Raw genomic sequence first — 18061 nt, forward strand, 5'->3', positions numbered from 1 at the left:
AAATAACCATATGAAGCATATGAAGTGGGGGGAACATGGAGTGATAAATATACATATATATATGTATACACCAAATCTTTTAAGAGTGGTTATCTTTGGGGGAATCTTGTTCTTCCTTCTACTTTTCTGCATTCTGCAAATTTTCTAAAAGGATCAAGAATTTTATAATAGAAAAAAATCAAATAAATCATTTTGAGAACACTTCAGATGTATAGAATAGTGTGAACAGTATGTTACTATTCATATTAAAAAGTACTTAAGAGATTTCCCTGGCAATCCAGTAATTGAAACTTCATGCTCACAATGCAGGAGGCTTGGGTTCAATCCCTGGTCAGGGAACTAAATCCCATAATTAAAGATCCCTACATGCTGCATACCACAACAAAGACCCAGTGCAACCAAATAAATAAATATTAAAAATAAATCTTATTGTTGATTTATGAGGCCATTTTATAGAATCCTCAAAAAACCACGAGCCCTATCAAAGCAGATCTCGACACCCCTCCCTGGTCAAAGGCCTATCTCAAACCTCTTACCCTCTGGTCTTCACACCCTGCTTGTCACCTGCTTCCTGATCCATGTGGCTTCTCATCTCTCTGTCCCTCTCACTACTGCCTCCCCCTCACACCTCTGACCTGACACTAAGCACTGTCTCCCCGTCTTGGTTCTTTTGCTTCAAACATCACGTGTCATCTCCCAGTTAGGTTGCTTTTGGCTCCCAGGACAGACACACTCAGTCTCTCTGTCCATCTCCACACAGGCCGTCTCTGGCAGGGCCCCTTCCACATTTCCCCCAACAAATAAGGACATTCCATGAGTTAAAGCCAGTTCTAGAAGCCTGGGAAGCCACTCTTACTACAGGGGCTTGCTGATGATAAGGAGCCCAAACCGATCAAGAAGAAAGTGACTTCCTTCCTATTAGGAAAACGTTGTCATCAGAAGGGTCGTCATCTCTGTAGACAGCCGCCTTACTAAGTTCCTTCTTTATTTCTCTCTCCGGCATCTTATCTGGGAAGGAGGCAGAGCTCCAGGGTACAACAGTTCACTTACAGAGCAACAGGGGGCAAGGACATCGTCACTGGACACACCTGTGCCCATCTTGGTTCTTAGCACATGGAAGGCACTCACTATGTATTTTTGAATGACTAATGAATAGACTGGTTAAACTGAAAACCTGGTGATATGAGAATGTCATGATTCTACAACTATAGGAGAGGGTGTGACCTGAGAGCCCCACTGACTCTTGGGAAAGCTCCCTCGGTGGCTCATGGTTGGGACGATTTTGCTGAGCCACCGTGGCCACCTAGTGGCAGGACACCTACATCACTGGTGTAGTAAGTGACAGCGGATTTTCTATTTTTAATCAGTTGGTTTTTTGTTTTTTAAGACTAAGAAGTGGGAGGAAACATATTACAGGGTAAGAGAGAATCAGAGGAATGGAGAGGAGGAACCAGGAGACGGGAGTTAAAACTCTCAGGAGGGTTGGGGAAGGGAAAGGCGTCATAGAAAGGACAAGCAGAGCAGGAGAGGGGCGGGGAGGGTCTCCTACTTGTCAAAGTTCACGTCCAGCATGCCTGCCTTCTCCTGGCTGATTCGTAGCAATGGCGTGTCCAGCCGCCGAATGCAGTCCTTGTCCAGCGTGGCTGTCCAGTCTTGGAAGGTTTTTCGCACCAATTCATCAATGGCCTGAACCATCTGCTGATAGGTGTGCACACTCTCCTCTCCGGTCCCGATGTGGGGCAGGAAATGAGCATTGGAAAGACACTGTGGAGGAGAACCAGGGACGCTGGGATCCACCTGCCACGTTCCTCCGTGTTATCATCGCCCTGAGAGCCCTATTCCCCTCCTCAACACACACACCCCGATTATATGTGTAAGACAGGGCATGGAGATCGATTTTGACTACTTGGAGGGAAGGGGGAGCCAGAGGGAAAGGTGAGAGGAAGAGACCAGTCTCAGCGAAAGAGGTAGTCAAAATGAAGACAGGGAAGGGGAAGGTGCGAGGAATTCGGAGAGGAGCACTGTCATATACGGGCTTCCCAGTGGCTCAGTGGTAAAGAATTCACCTGCCAATGCAGGAGACCAGGAGACATGAATTCGATTCCTGGGTGGGGAAGATCCCCTGGAGAAGGAAATGGCAACCCACTCAAGTATTCTTGCCTGCAAGATCCCATGGACAGAGGAGCCTGGGGGACTACAGTCCACAGGGTCACAGAGTCGGACACGACTAAGCGACTAAGCACACATCCACACATTGTCATATGTACACTACCGTGTGTAAAATAGATGGCTAGTGGGAATCTGCTGTGTAACACAGGGAGCTCAGCTCCGTGTGCTATGATGACCTAGATGGGTAGAATGGGGGCTGGTGTGGAAGGGAGGTCCAAGAGGGAGGGGATGTATGGATACACATGGCTGATTTACTTTGCTGTACAGTAGAAACCAACACAACACTGTGAAACAATCATATTCCAATAATAAAATAAAATAAGAAAGAGGAGCACAGACATTCAGCTTGAGGAAACAAGTTGGGAAAAGAAAGTCAATTACAGGAGGTGAAGGATTTAAGAGACACAAGGTCAAAAACAAGCATGAGCCCTTCCTCACGACAGGCCGGTTCCTCTGACACGCCCCTCGCACCCACTTGGTCTCAGGTCAGGAAGCCTCTCCAGGGAGATGCTCTGGACTGGCCCGCAGGGCTCCCACCCACCACCCGAGGGCTCAGCCTGCAAACTCTGCCGTGGCACCGAGAACAAGTTCCGGGAAAGGCCAGGCTTACGTTCATGACTCTGTCGATGCGACGCCGTAGGATGCGCACCCAGTGGGCCTGCCCTGAGTACTGGGCCATGTAGGGCTCCAGGTAGGGCCACTTCTTGTTCAGCTCACGGTTTACGAGTGCCAGCTCACTATTGAACAGCATGTAGAGGTCCACGGCCTTCTTGTCATATGTTCGCTTGATGGCCTGACAAAGAAGAGGAAGTAAATGACATGACCAGGGATATGGGGTCCCTGCAGCTCCCCATCCTGGAAGAAAGCTAACCCCCTGCCATGGGAGTCCTGCCCCCAAGCCCTCTGGACACAGGGGGAGGGGGCAGGCAGGGACAGGAAGAAAAGAAGCGCTGGCAGTTTAGGGCATGGGCAAGAGCACAGATGGAGGTTGGACGGCATCTGGAAGGACCAGGCGGACGCGAAGGAAAGCTCAAGTGAACCGGAGGTGGAGGAAGGAAGCTGGTGGGCAGTCCCACCTCTCGGGCTGAGAGCCGGTGGAAGGTGTCCAGCAGCAGCACCCCGTGCTCCACATCACGGACTAACTCGAAGGCCGAGGTGATCAAGTTCTGAGTCATCACCTCCAGGTCCTTGACTCCAGCCCGGAACCTGCACCATTAGAGGTGTGTCGAAGGGTGGGCGACGTCGCCTGGCCCCAAGAACCTCCCCTGAGTGCAATTCCGATGTTTTATGTACGGAGGGCATCCTCAGTGTCGGCACTGAGTGCTTCACACACAGGAATCCATTTAGTCCTCAAAACAACTCAGTGGGGTAGGCTGTATTGCTAACCGGGTTTTATAGATGAGGAAACTGAGGCCCAGGCTGGTAGAGCAATCTGCCCAGAGTCATGTTAACTAGTCTGTGGCAGAAACGGGATCCAAGGCCAGAAAGGCTGGCTGTAGCTCCCTGTGTCTGAGCTGCCCCGTGCACTTCCCCTGCTCGCCCCGTTTCTGACCTGCTGCCCCCACACTCCACTCTGCTCTCCCCTGCCCCCCTTCCCTGTCTATGGAGTGGGTGGTCTGTGATCCTCTCACCTATTGTAGTCTTCGTGCCAAGAGGTGTTCTTGACGTCCAGGATGCCCCCGCGGACGGCTCGCAGCACGTGCAGGTTTCTGTGAAAGATGTCCTCAATCTCCAGCAAGTTCCGTGTTATCTGGGGCCCCTGGGCACCGAAGAAGCAGGGGAGGGGACCTTGCTTTCCATCTTCCCAGCGGGCAAAATGGTACTGACAGTCACATACCTGCAAAGAAGTCAGCATGAGGCTTCCTGCCCTCCTGTCTGAGTCTTCCTGTCCCAAGTTCTTTGGTTTAGCTTGTGTTGTGGTTGTTCAGTTGCTAAGTCATGTCCCACTCTTTACGACTCCATGGACTGCAGCACACCAGGCTTCCCTGTCCCTCACTACTGGTTTCGCTTAAAATGGCTAAAAAACTAAGGAGAACCCACCAGATGCAACGGGCTTCTGGGGTGAATTTTAGCTGCACAATGAAATATGAAAAAAACTTGGCCTTGGAGTACAAAATGAAGCAGGGCACAGGCTAATAAGAGTTTTGCCAACAGAATGCATTGGTCATAGCAAACACTCTCTTCCAACAACACAAGAGATGACTCTACACATGGACATCACCAGATGGTCAATAACAAATTCAGATTGATTGTATTCTTTGCAGCTGAAGATGGAGAAGTTCTATACTGTCAGCAAAAACAAGACTGGGAGCTAACTGTGGCTCAGATCGTGATCTCCTTATTGCCAAATTCAGACTTAAATTGAAGAAAGCAGGGAAAACCACTAGACCATTCAGGTATGACCTAAATCAAATCCCTTATTATTATACAGTGGAAATGACAAATAGATTCAAGGGATTAGATCTGATAGACAGAGTGCCTGAAGAACTATGGACCGAGGTCCATGTCATTGTACAGGAGGCAGTGATCAAGACCATCCCCAAGAAAAAGAAATGCAAAAAAGCAAAATGGTTGTCTGAGGAGGCCTTACAAATAGTTGAGAAAAGAGAAGCTAAAGACAAAGGAGAAAAGAAAAAATATACCCCTGTGAATGCAGAGTTCCAAAGAATAGCAAGGAGAGATAAGAAAGCCTTCCTCAGTGATCAATGCAAAGCAACAGAGGAAAACAATAGAATGGGAAAGACTAGAGATCTCTTCAAGAAAATTTAGAGATACCAAGGGAACATTTCATGCAAAGATGAGCACAATAAAGAATAGAAATGGTATGGACCTAACAGAAGCAGAAGATATTAAGAAGAGGTGGCAAGAATACACAGAAGAACTATACAGAAAAGATCTTCACTACCCAGATAACCGCGATGGTGTGATCACTCACCTAGAGCCAGGCATCCTGGAATGAGAAGTCAAGTGAGCCTTAGGAAGCATCACTATGAACAAAGCTAGTGGATGTGATGGAATTCCAATCGAGCTATCTCAAATCCTAAAAGATGATGCTGTGAAAGTGCTGCACTCGATATGCCAGCAAATTTGGAAAACTCAGCAGCAGCCACAGGACCGGAAAAGGTCAGTTTTCATTCTAATCCCAAAGAAAGGCAATACCAAAGAATGCTCAAACTACCGCATCATTGCACTCATCTCACTAGCAAAGTAATGCTCAAAATTCTCCAAGTCAGGCTCCAAAAGTACATGAACTGGGAACTTCCAGATATTCAAGCTGGATTTAGAAAAGGCAGAGGAACCAGAGATCAAACTGCCAACATCTACTGGATCATCAAAAAAGCAAGAGAGTTCCAGGAAAACATCTACTTCTGTGTTATTAACTATGCCAAAGGAACAAACTGTGGAAAATTGTTAGAGAGATGGGAATACAAGATCACCTTACCTGCCTCCTGAAATATCTGTATGCAGGTCAAGAAGCAACAGTTAGCACTGTACATGGAACAACAGACTGGTTCCAAATAGGAAAAGGAGTACATCAAGGCTGTATATTGACACCCCACTTATTTAACTTACATGCAGAGTAAATCATGTGAAATGCTGGGCTGGATGAGCACAAGCTGGAATCAAGATTGCCGGGAGAAATATCAATAACCTCAGATATACAGATGACACCACCCTTATGGCAGAAAGAGAACTAAAGAGCCTCTTGATGAAAATAAAAGAGAAGAGTGAAAAAGCTGGCTTAAAATTCAACATACAAAAAACGAAGATCATAGCATCTGGTCCCATCACTTCATGGGAAATAGATGGGGAAACAATGGAAACAACAGGAGACTTTATTTTCTTAGGCTCCAAAATCATTGCAGATGGTGAATGCAGCCATGAAATTAAAAGACATTTGCACCTAAAAACTATGACCAACCTAGACAGCATATTAAAAAGCAGAGACATTACTTTGCTAACGAATGTCCATCTAGTCAAAGCTGTGGTTTTTCCAGTAGTTGTGTATGGATGTGAGAGTTGGACCATAAAGAAAGCTGAGCACTGAAGAACTGATGCTTTTGAACTGTGGTGCTGGAGAAGACTCTTGGGAGTCCCTTGGACTGCAAGGAGAACCAACCAGTCAATCCTAAAGGAAATCAGTCCTGAATGTTCATTGGAAGGACTGATGCTAAAGCTGAAACTCCAATACTTTGGCTACCTGATGCGAAGAACTGACTCACTGGCAAAGACCCTGATGCTGGAGAAGATTAAAGGCAGGAGGAGAGGGGACGACAAGAGGACGAGATGGTTGGATGGCATTACTGACTCGATGGATATGAGTTTGAGTAAACTCCAGGAGTTGGTGATGGACAGAGAAGCCTGGCGTGCTGCAGTCCATGGGGTTGCAAAGAGGCGGACATGACTGAGCGAATGAATTGAACTGAACTGAACTGAGCCAATGATAACAGGCAAGAGTCTCTGAGCACAGGATGGTGGCCAGGTGCACCGCCATGTGATAAGAACCAAAGAGGCAAGTTTTGTGTGTAGCCTCACCCCCAGCCCCAGCTCCCCCGCCCCTGGGCCAGGATTCTGGAGCATCTGCTGTGAGCTCTCAGTCTCCCTGACAGTCTTCCTACCTCGATGAGGTCCTTGCAACGTTGTACAAAGGCATCGACCTGGGCAAATATGCTGGTCTGGTCTAGGATCCAGCCCCGGGTGGAGAATCTGTCGTGAGAAAGACTGACCAGTTGGAAGCAGGAACATGAGGCATTTACCTCCCCAGGCCAGGCTAGAACTAGGAGTTCTGGTTTAAAGGGAGCCTGAGAAAATGAGACCCCAAGAAACAGTTTTTCTGAATGCCAAGTAAAGAAACACAAGGTGAGGAGAGCCAGAGAGAAAAAGAAAACATCTTGGTTCTAAGAAAAAGTTTGGTGGTGGTGGTGGTGGTGGTTTAGTCTCTAAGTCGTGTCTGGCTCTTGCGACCACATGGACTGTAGCCCTCTAGGCTCCTCTGTCCATGGGATTTCCCAGGCCAGAATACTGGAGTGGGTTGCCATTTCCTCCTCCAGAAAAGAAAGTTTACACACAATTAAACTTTAGACTTTAGAGCCAAGGAAGGAGGAAAAGACCAGGAGGGATTCCTGGGAGGGGAAGGGAAGGTTACTTAGAGTTCGGAGGACCTAGGACTGAGAGCTAGAATATCTGCATCCAGAGAGAAAACTCAGACCATGTAAAAACTCTAGGAAAAAAAAATACAGTCCACAGGCTTAAAGTACAAGCAGAAGGGCTCAAAATCTCCCCGCTCCAGGAGTAACAAGCGGTAACACACAGGATGTCCAGGTAAGTCGTACTGGGTATGTGTCTGCACAGCCCGAAGGTAGTGGTCCTTCCAGGAGTGACAGCAAGAGATGCAGCCTTGTAGGTCCTCCTTGCTAGAGATGACATAGCCCTCAAAGATGCGGTCCAGGGAGATGGCATGGCAGCACAGGCGAATGATCTCATTGCTCATCTGCGGGAGAAGTCCCAACAGTCTCAGTTCGCAGCCTTAGTTGCACTGACCCTCTCTTGGAGCCCCCAAGACCATGCCTCAGGTCTCGGGCTCTTACTTCTTGACACCCACAGCTTCTCTCGCCCCTGGTCCTCCACTGCTGGCACGGCAGCACCTCTGGGTTCCACCTTATTTGCCCGCCTCATTTCCAGCCAGTGCTCAGCTCAGTGCCCTTTCCCCACTCTTTGCCCCTCCCTCAGTGAAATATGCTGGGTTCTGCTCCTCAAAAGCCAGCGTTCCTTCCTGTATCTGCCTCTCGCTCACTGCAAGGTCCATCTTTGGCAATGAGAAAGAGCAGGTCTTCCCTTCCTGTACAGCTCAGCCTGGGAGTCAGTCCTTCCTGGCCCCCTCCCTGTGCTCCATCAACACCTCTACACAAAAACCCCCTCTTCCCACCCGGGCTTCATCCATCTAGAGGCAAAGTGTCCAGTCCAGGTCCCAACTCTGAGCCTCACTAAAGCAGATGATGCAGCCAAAGGGCCTGTGGTCTCTGTCCGACCCGAACGACATTGCTCACTACCTTTTTACCATAGATCTGCCCAGTGAATTTCACCTTCTCCAGAAATCTGCGTGCTACCAACATGGCCACCCCCTCACCACCCTCTGTCCCACCCTCTGCAGACACACACCTTCCGGAAGAGGGAGGTCAGTCTCTCCCGAGTATTGTAGTGGGGAGAGTTGACCCAGATGATACGGATGAGGCTGATCAGCCTCGGGAGTTTACTAGAGATGTCCTTTGGCCGCATGAACGCCAGTTCCTGGTAAGGCTCCTTCAGGATCGACAAGAAAGTCAGGTTTGACTGTGCTTGACGAGAGCCATCCTGGCAGTAAAGAGAAATCAGGAGAAGACTTAGCTCCTGGAAAGCACAGGTTCAAAGCAAGTGCTTCCGGTCCTCCTCGAATTCCAACCGACCTGCCTTTCCTGGGAAGTGTTCCCAGTTAACGCTACCTAGACCTCATCACCCCAGGTCTCTGCAACCCTTTGGGACCAGAGTGTGTGCATGCCTGCTTTTCCTCACTGACTAGTTTCTAACTCAGGTTACGTGTCTATTCCTCTAGCTTTTTGCCTTGAACTAAGAACTCTGCATCAAGGAGACGCTCAAGAGCTGTTGATCAACTGACCGGACATCACTTGCATTCATCCCACCTTATGGCTCCCACCATAGCCCCCCCTTCACTACCTTGTTCTCAAAGAGAATTTTAGACTTCTCCATCTAACTGTAGCTCAATCCCCTTAAAGTGTGTCGGTGTATGCATAATCGTGTCCAATTCCATGCAACTCCATGGACTGTAACCTACCAGGTTCCTCTATCCATGGAATTTTTCAGGCAAGAATACTGGAGTGGGTTGCCATTTCCTACCCCAGGGGATGGTCCCAACCCAGGGATCGAACCCGCATCTCTGGCAACTCCTGCATTGGCTGGTGAATTCTTTATCACTAGCGCCACCTGGGAAGCCCCAAACTCCCTTCAGTTCAGTTCAGTTCAGTTCAGTCGCTCAGTCATGTCCGACTCTTTGCAACCCCATGGACTGCAGCACACCAGGCCTCCATGAATACCAGTTTCAAATTCCTGCTAGGAAGAGATGGCTTCTCTCTCTGTATTTTACAGATATCTCTGATCTCTGTGTGTTACAACACTAACATAATTAGCTTGTCATATTATATAAAATTTAATTTAAAAAAAATTTTTGTTTTTGACTATGCTGGATCTGGGTTGCTGCACAGGCTTTTCTCTAGATTAGGCAAGCAGGGACTACTCTCTGGTTGCGGCACACTGGTTCTCATTGCAGTGACTTTTGTTGCGGAGGACAGGCTCTAGAGTTTGGAGGCTTCAGGAGTTGCGGCTCCCAGGCTCTAGAGCACGGGCTCAACAGTTGTGATACAAGAAGTTAGTTGCTCCATGGCATGTGGGATCTCACTGGATCAGGGATTGAACTCACGTCTCCTGTACTGACAAACGGATTCTTTATCGCTGAGCCACCAAGTGAAGTGAAAGTCACTCAGTCGTGTTCAACTCTTTGCGACCCCATGGACTATACAGTCCATGGAATTCTCCAGGCCAGAATACTGGAGTGGGTAGCCTTTCCCTTCTACAAGGGAGCTGCCCAACCCAGGGATCGAACCCAGTTCTCCCGCATTGCAGGCGGACTCTTTACCAGCTGAGCCACAAGGGAAGCCCCTGAGCCACCAAAGAAGCCCTCAAATATAAATTTTTAAAGTGTTTCTTTTGCAGCTCTCTTTGCTGAACTGAATGGGTTCGACTTTGACCCCAGGCCACACAGTCATCTCTTTTGTGTTAGCCTTCCTTCTCAGCTGAATTGTAGGGGCTGGGCTTCTAGAGGGCACTCAAGGTAGTACATTTGATAAGTAACTAGATGTCTCCCTAGTTAAACTATAAGCTCCTTGAGGCCTTGTGTTCTACTACTTTTATACTCTCCCACAAGCCCAAGTCCAAGCACTGGGTGCTTCTATCTCTGCGTTTGATGAATATATTGACTCTCTCTTCTTAGTGCCTTACATTATCCCCACCACTGGGCACTTTCTTCCAAGTCTGCATCCTTCGATCCACTCACAAACCTGGATCTGCTGGGCCAGCTTCATGAAGGGCGCCAGATAGGATGACTTGGCGAGACGCAGGATGGACTCGATGTGCTTCACTCCCGGCTTCACCAGCTGTTTGCTGATGCCAGACAGGTCCATGCATCGGTTGCGCCAAAACTCAATCTCCTCCAAAGGACCTAAGTTTTCTCCTGTCTCCACCGACTCCTGGGCACTGAGCACCTCCTTTATCTGTCGTGTCCAGTGGATCATGGAGGCTGCCGGGGAGAGGACAAAACCTCTTGCATTTCCTTGCAGCGCTCCCCACTTTCATCCTTCCCTCCACCCCCAACAGAGCCCTCCTAACCCACCTCCTGTCCCAGCCTCTGGGCTGCCCCTCCCTACTCCTCCCCCTCAGGAGCCCCGACACAGGAGCAACGGCAGCCACTCACTCTCTAGTCGCTGCACCAGCTCTTTGTCTTTAACCACCACCTCAGGCTTCATGTTCATGGCCTCTGTGGGGATGTAGAGGACGGTGTGCCCCTCCAGCTTGTACCGAGTGTCTGAGGAAATGAAAGAACCAGGAGAGCTCACAGAGGGTGATGGGTTTATGCCACCCTAGTTCCTATCATGGCTGATGATCCAGGGCCCAGGAGCTATGTGCATCTCAGGAGAGCAGGCAGGAGAAACTAGGACTCATGCTTTTTTGACATCAGGAAAATGACAGAAAGCAAGAGGGAAAACCTCGTTGAGATGTCATAAGAGACTGTCATAAAATGAGGTCTGAGAGCAATACAATGGCCTCGACACTCTCTTTCAGGACACATGCACTCCCCTGCCGCCCCCACGCTACCTCCAGCTTCCCTAACCCCACATGTACTCTTGGAAATTTCCAACTCTGAGCAAGTCTGGGCAACTGTTGGACCACAGAAAACTGTATCCAGATTAGAAGGCACACTGCGGACCCTGTTTCACTCATTCAGCAAACGCATTCCAAGCACCTACTCTGTGCCAAACAACGCAGGTACTCAGGATCAATCTCCCACCTGCCTCGCTCGCTCGACTACTGGTGGGGACTGGGGAGACAGCAGGCACCCCGGCCATTCCGCTCACCTGTCAGGCAGGCCAAGAACCTGTGCAGGTGAGAAGCAAAATGATTTCGAATGCTCTCGGGCCAGGTTGTGTTTTTAAAGATCTGAGGGGCAAAGACACCACTGAGCAGCCGAAGCAGGGCTGGGATGTAGGCACCCCGCACTGTCCCAAACTGCACCGTCTCCTCAAAGTTCTCTGGAGTGATGGGGACCGGGGCTTGGCGAATGAAGTAGACAATCTGGTTCTGGGTCTGCATTGAAGACAGTAGAGCAGAGTTCAGGGTCCATGCTACGCTACCATAGCAGCCATGCTACCCAAGGGAATCTGAGGCTCCAGTCATGAAACCCTGGTCACATCCCCTTAGTACATCCTGATCCTTCTCCGAATATAAGAAACACGAGATGTTTCCTGTTCTTGTCAGGGACACAACAGTTTCTGTATCCAGAGGGTTGTGGAGGAAATACAGAGAGCACTCCTTGAGGGTAAAGACTGTGTATTCTCTCCAGAACCTAGCAGTGACTGGGACATACTAGATGCTCCATAAATGACAGATGGATGGATAAATGGAATGAAAAGGATACAGGAAAAGCAGAAAGGAGATGGATCAAAAGTAAGAGACAGTTGTCTAAGGTTTCTCATTTCACTTGCATAACTTTTCCCCCAATTTTTTTCTTGACCATGATGCAGGTGGGTTCTTAGTTCACTGACTAGGCATTAAACCTGTGCCTTCTGTATTGGAAGTTTGGAGTCTTAACCACTGGACTTCCAAGTCCCTCCCCTAATTTTTCATTTATTCTGCAGTTTTGTTTATGCTGAGTTTTTATTGTTGTTTACATTCAAAAATGTATAGCTTTCATGTGGTTAAAACTTCTTAGTTTCTGACTTCTACATGGTTAGAAAAGTCATTCCTACTCTACGAACAATTTCCTTATGTTTTTCTTTAGTGCTTTTGTAACTACTCTTTATAATTTATTTAACTTTAAAAACTGAAAATAAAGTACAAAGAAGAAATTCATAATCATTCATCTTCCCATTACCCAGAATTAAATTTTGGCATTTTGTATTTATGTTTTTAAAAGATTAACAACTATTATTTTTGTTAAAATTATGTTAATTATAAATATCTGAAACAATGCAGAAAAGTACACAGATAAAAATTTAAATGTTGTTAAAATTCCACCATGTAGACACTAATCATTATCATTAGAGAAAATATTATTCTAGACTTCTCTTGTTGAAGATATATATACAGAAAAATAAAAAAATATTTCAAAATAGGATCATGCTATTTTTAATTAAAAGTATTGAATTTAATGGAATAAAAAGACATTGATAAATTGTTGAGCTCTAAATAAATGTTTCTTTAGGTGTAAGAGAGATTTCTTCCTAAAATACCCCTTTCTAAGGTTATAAGAAAGATTATGAAAAATATTAAGAGGTTAGTTTTCTCCAGGATTCCCTGGTGGTCCAGTGATTAGAACTTAGCCCTGCCACTGCTGTTGGCCCAGGTTCAACCCCTGGTCAGGCAACTAAGGTCTCGCAAGCCAAGTAGGTAAAAAACAAAGGTTAGTTTTCTCATTACCTTTCAATTTTAACTTCAACTGACTCACCGCTTTGAAAGGTAGGAACATGGGCATGCATCCTCATACTTTCTCTCATTTTCTTAATTTTTGTTATACTATTATTTGGACATCCCTTTTTCTAGATCCACTAATTGTTAACATTTTGCCACATGTGTGCATGCCTGCACTCTCTTCTCTCTCCATCTCTGTCTCTTATCCTCTATCTCTCTGCTGAGCCATTTCAGAGCTAGGAGCAGACGTTATAAAACTACACCCTTACATACTTCAGCATATGGCTCCTAAAAGTGAGGGTATTCGCCAACACTCCCCAAACTAATGATCACACTCAGAAACTTGAACTTCATTTAATACTTTACATAATACAGTTCATATTCATATTTTCCCAGTGGTCCAAATAATGTCATTTACAGCTGCTTTCTTCCCACCCAGGATCCAATTCAGATCACACAAGGTTTCTTTCTTTCATGACAGTGATATTTCTAATACTCCGGGCCAGTTGATTTTCAAAATGTCCCTTAATTTTAATTTATCGGATTGCTTCCTCATTATTAGACCCAAGTTAAATATTCTTGGCAGGAATACCACATAGGTGATGTTTCCAAAGAATTAATTTCCCTGAATGTAAGCAGCTTAACTAAGACATGTGTTGACATTAAACACGGTGTAACAAATTTTTGTGGAATAAAGTATTTCCTTTCAGTTCCCCCATTCAGTTCCTTCAGCAGTTCAGGGAAATTCTCTGTATTCTATTTTAAAATTTATATTTTGTTTAATTAGCTGGCTCCCTATGTTAGATTACCTGTGTCTGTCTTTCACATCTATCAACTTCTCTCTAATTGTATTGTCATTGGTTTTTTCTTTTCTCTACACTGTAATTATCTCAAGTCTCTCTTCTACGTCCATTCATATTTTCAGCAATAGTTATTCAGTCCCTTGCTGTTTCTAACCTACCAGTTTTAACATGTAAACATGCTGCTTTATTTCTTTCAAAAATCTGCAATCACTCTTTTATTTCATTCTCACATTTTATTGTTTCGTCGCTCAGCTTTTTAAAAAATTAAATTATTAAGTCATATTAAAACATGATGCTGGTGTGAAAAACTGCCTTCTGTTCAGTTACATTTTCCTCATGTGCATGCTTTGTTCTGCTGTCTTTCTCCCCTGATGTAGTATGCTTGTAGTTGCCCTGCAATTCCTTTTCACTTGCCTCATGCTTGCTCCGCTCTCTGAATTCATTCCTTCTGCTTTCAAGTACTGTGCGTGACTTCCTGATGTCCCACTGTGAAAGCCCAGTTTGATTTCCCATTGAAGTTAAAGTGAAATGACTGGGTATTTTACGTTCCATTCACTTTTCTCTAGACTAAAATAATAGCATGAGGGGATGAGCAGGTAGTTAAGACCAATTTAAAACAGTTTAAAATCTTTGTTAAAATGCAGGCTCTTTCTCTCTTTTCAGATTTTGTTAAATACTCTGAGGTTCACTCCATTTCACTGCTGGTGGTGGTGAGGAGAGGTGTCCACCATTCCTGGAGGGAGAACAGTTTCCTTAAATCAGTGCATAGACCTTTCATTGGTGCCCACTTTCAAAGTTTATTAGATCAGATTTTGCTTCTTTCCTAGTTTGTTTACTCTTGGGTGCTTGTTTTTGTTTGTTTGTTTTTCTGGCTTTACTTTTTGCTATTGTTCCAAGTATTCAAAAGAAATAACTTCTTAAGGAAGTTTTTCAACTGTCCATCTTGACCTAGAATACAATTAAATCCGTGATCTATTTAGAATTTATTTCCTTTGGGCTGTGCTGGGTCTTCACTGCTGCAAGGGTTTTTCTCTCCTTGTGGCGAGCAGGGGCCTCTCTCTAGTTGCAGTGCACTAGCTTCTCACTGCGCTGACTTATCTTGCTGTGCAGCACAGCCTCAGTAGTTGTGGCACCTTGGCTTAGTTGCTCCCTGGCATGTGGGATCTTCCCGGACCAGGGATCAAGCTGTGTCTACTGCATTGGCAGGCAGATTCTTTACCACTGAGCCACTGGGGAGGCCCTAGAATATATTCTGGCATGGTAAAAAGGCTTTTTTCAGCTTTGCCAAACCATAATTGACAAATTAAAATTGTGTTTAAGGTGTACACATTGCTGTTTTGTGGCTTCCTGGTGGCTCAGCTGGTAAAGAATCTGCTTGCAACTTTGGAGACCTGGGTTCGATCCCTGGGTTAGGAAGATCCCCTGGAGGAGGGCATGGCAACCCACTCCAGTATTCTTGCCTGGAGAATCCCCATAGACAGAGGAGCCTAGTGGGCTACAGTCCATGGGGTTGCAAAGAGTCGGACATGACTGAGCCACTTTCACTTTCCTTGCTGTTTTGATATAAATGTGCACTGTGAAATGATCACTGCAATCAAGCTAATTAACATATCTATTATTCCATATGGTTACCATTCTCCTTTCTTTTTGTAGTGAAAACACTTAAGATCTACCCTTTAGCAAATTATACAGTAATATTAACTACAGTTACCACACTGTATATTAGATCTCCAGAACTTATTAACCTTGCATAAATGAAATTCTATATCATTTCCCCCCCAGTCTTACTGAAATATAATTGACCCATAACATTGTATTAGTTTAAGGTATACAATGTAATGCTTTGATATGTATATCTATTGCAAAAATGATTACCACAATAAGTCCCAGCTAACATTTATCAGCTTACATAGTTACAATTTTTTTCTTATCAGAACTTTAAAAATCTACTCCCTTAGCAACTTTCAAATATATAATCCACTGTTGTTAATTAGAATCACCATGCTGTACTGTACATCACATCCCCAGAACTTATAACTGGAAGTTTGTACCTTCTGGCCAACTTCACCCATTTTCTGTACTCCCTCACCCCCAACTCTGGCAACCACCAATCAGTCCTCTTTTTCCCTCCTCTGGTTCTCAATCTGTGCCATTCTCCGTTCCTACGAGTTGTTTTTTTTTTTCCTCAGATTTCACATATAAGTGAGATCATACAGTATTTGTCTTTCTCTGTATTATTGTACTAGGCGTAACACCCTCCGAGGCCACCTGAAAGTGAAAGTGAAGTCACTCAGTCATGTCCGACTCTTTGCAACCCCATGGACTGTAGCCTACCAGGCTCCCCTGTCCATGGGATTTTCCAGGCAACAGTACTGGAGTGGATTGCCATTTCCTTCTCCAGGGGATCTTCCTGACCCAGGGATTGAACCCAGGTCTCCCACATTGTAGACAGATGCTTTACCATCTGAGCCACCAGGGAACTCCAAGGCCACTTATGTTGTTGCAAATGGCAAGATATTTTTTCTTTCTCATTGCTGAATGATATTCCATTGTGTGTGTATGTATGGTATATGTGTGTGTATATATATATACATATATACATTTTCTTTATCCACTCATCCAATGATGGACACTTAAGCTGATTCCATATCTTAGCTATTATAAATAGTACTATAATGTACATGGGGGTGCCAATATTTCTTCGAGAGTGATTTCATTTCCTCTGAATACATACTCAGAAGTGGAATTGCTAGATCATATGGTAGTTCAATTTTTTTTTTTTTTAGGAACCTCCATACTGTTTTCCACAACTGCACCAATTTACATTCCCAATGCACAAGGGTTCCCTTTTCTCCACACCTTCATCAATATCTGTTATCTCTTGTCTTTTTAACGACAGCCATTCTAACAGGCATGAGGTGATACCTCATTGTGGTTTTGATTTGAATTTCTCTGATTAGTGACACTGAGCACCTTTTCAGGTACCTGTTGGCCATTTGTACATCTTCTGTGGAAAAATGTCTTTTCAATTCTTCTGCAGATTTTAAAATCAGATTGTTTGCTTCTCGCTATTAAATTGTATGAGTTCTTTCTGTATATTTTGGACATGTATTCATATCTTATCAGATATAGGATTTGCAAATATTTCCTCCCATTCATAGTCTGCCTTTTCACTTTGTTGATGATTTTCCTTTGCTGTGTAAGAAGCTTTTTAGTTAGATATAGTCCCACTTGTTTATTTTTGCTTTTGTTGCCTTTGTTGTAGTGACAGAAAATTTGTACCCTTTGATCAACAGCTCCCTATTTCCCTCTTGCCCAAGCTATCTACATTTTTTAAATGGAAAACCTTTGTTTTCCATGTTTCCCAATTCTATTCATGGAATAATCCATCTTTCCCCACAGATTTTAAATGCTACTTTTGTAGAAAATGCTTGCCTATATGTTTCATTTATTTCTGCTTCTTTGCTGTTGCTTATATAATACATATTCCTGCCCTGGTCTATTTTCAGTTCACTTCAGTCGCTCAGTCGTGTCTGACTCTTTGCAACCCCATGAACCACAGCACGCCAGTCTTCCCTATCCATCACCAATTGCCAGAGTCTACCCAAACCCATGTCCATTTAGTCGGTGATGGCATCCAACCATCTCATCCTCTGTCGTCCCCTTCTCCTCCTACCCCCAATCCTTCCCAGCATCAGGGTCTTTTTTCCAATGAGTCAGCTCTTCGCATCAGGTGGCCAAAGTGTTGGAGTTTCAGCTTCAACGTCAGTCCTTCCAGTGAACACCCAGGACTGATCTTCAGGATGGACTGGTTGGATTTCCTTGCAGTCCACGGGACTCTCAAGCGTCTTCTCCAACACCACAGTTCAAAAGCATCAATTCTTCAGTGCTCAGCTTTCTTTATAGTCCAGCTCTCACATCCATACATGACTACTAGAAAAATCATAGGCTTGGCTAGACGGATCTTTGCTTTAATTACTCTTATTTATTTATTTTTGGCTGCACCGTCTTCATTGCTACACCCAGGCTTTCTCTAGTTGCAGTGAGTGGAGGCTACTCTCCAGTTGCTCAGTGTTCGGGCTTCTTATTGCAGTGGCTTCTCTCATTGCAGATCATGGGCTCTAGGATGCTCCCACTTCAGTAGTTGTAGTACATGGGCTCAGCAGTTACAGCTCATGGGCTCAGAATTTGCGGTTCCTGGCTCTAAAACACAGGCTCAGTAGTTGTGACACACAGGCTTAGTTGCCCCAGGTATGTAGCATCTTCCCAGACCAAGGATTGAATCCATGTCCCCTGCACTGGCAGGCAGATTCTTAACCACTGGACCAAGGCCAGTCCTAATTACTGTAATTTAA

General features: G+C 45.4%; 1 protein-coding gene across 1 annotated transcript in view; it reads right to left on the reverse strand.

Annotated features, from left to right (window-relative positions):
- DNAH2 (dynein axonemal heavy chain 2) overlaps positions 1–18061 on the reverse strand; it is a 103800-nt gene that overhangs the window by 74465 nt on the left and 11274 nt on the right. Inside the window, exons 5-14 of the mRNA XM_040243460.1 lie at positions 11352–11580; positions 10691–10801; positions 10278–10516; positions 8329–8520; positions 7503–7660; positions 6789–6876; positions 3801–4006; positions 3246–3375; positions 2780–2962; positions 1550–1764 (exon numbers count right to left, since the gene is read on the reverse strand). Coding sequence (XP_040099394.1) covers positions 1550–1764; positions 2780–2962; positions 3246–3375; positions 3801–4006; positions 6789–6876; positions 7503–7660; positions 8329–8520; positions 10278–10516; positions 10691–10801; positions 11352–11580 — 1751 coding nt within the window. The remainder of the gene's footprint in view (positions 1–1549; positions 1765–2779; positions 2963–3245; positions 3376–3800; positions 4007–6788; positions 6877–7502; positions 7661–8328; positions 8521–10277; positions 10517–10690; positions 10802–11351; positions 11581–18061) is intronic.

The sequence above is a fragment of the Oryx dammah genome, unplaced genomic scaffold (genome assembly GCF_014754425.2).
Source record: "Oryx dammah isolate SB20612 unplaced genomic scaffold, SCBI_Odam_1.1 HiC_scaffold_8, whole genome shotgun sequence".
In the NCBI taxonomy this organism is placed as follows: domain Eukaryota; kingdom Metazoa; phylum Chordata; class Mammalia; order Artiodactyla; family Bovidae; genus Oryx; species Oryx dammah.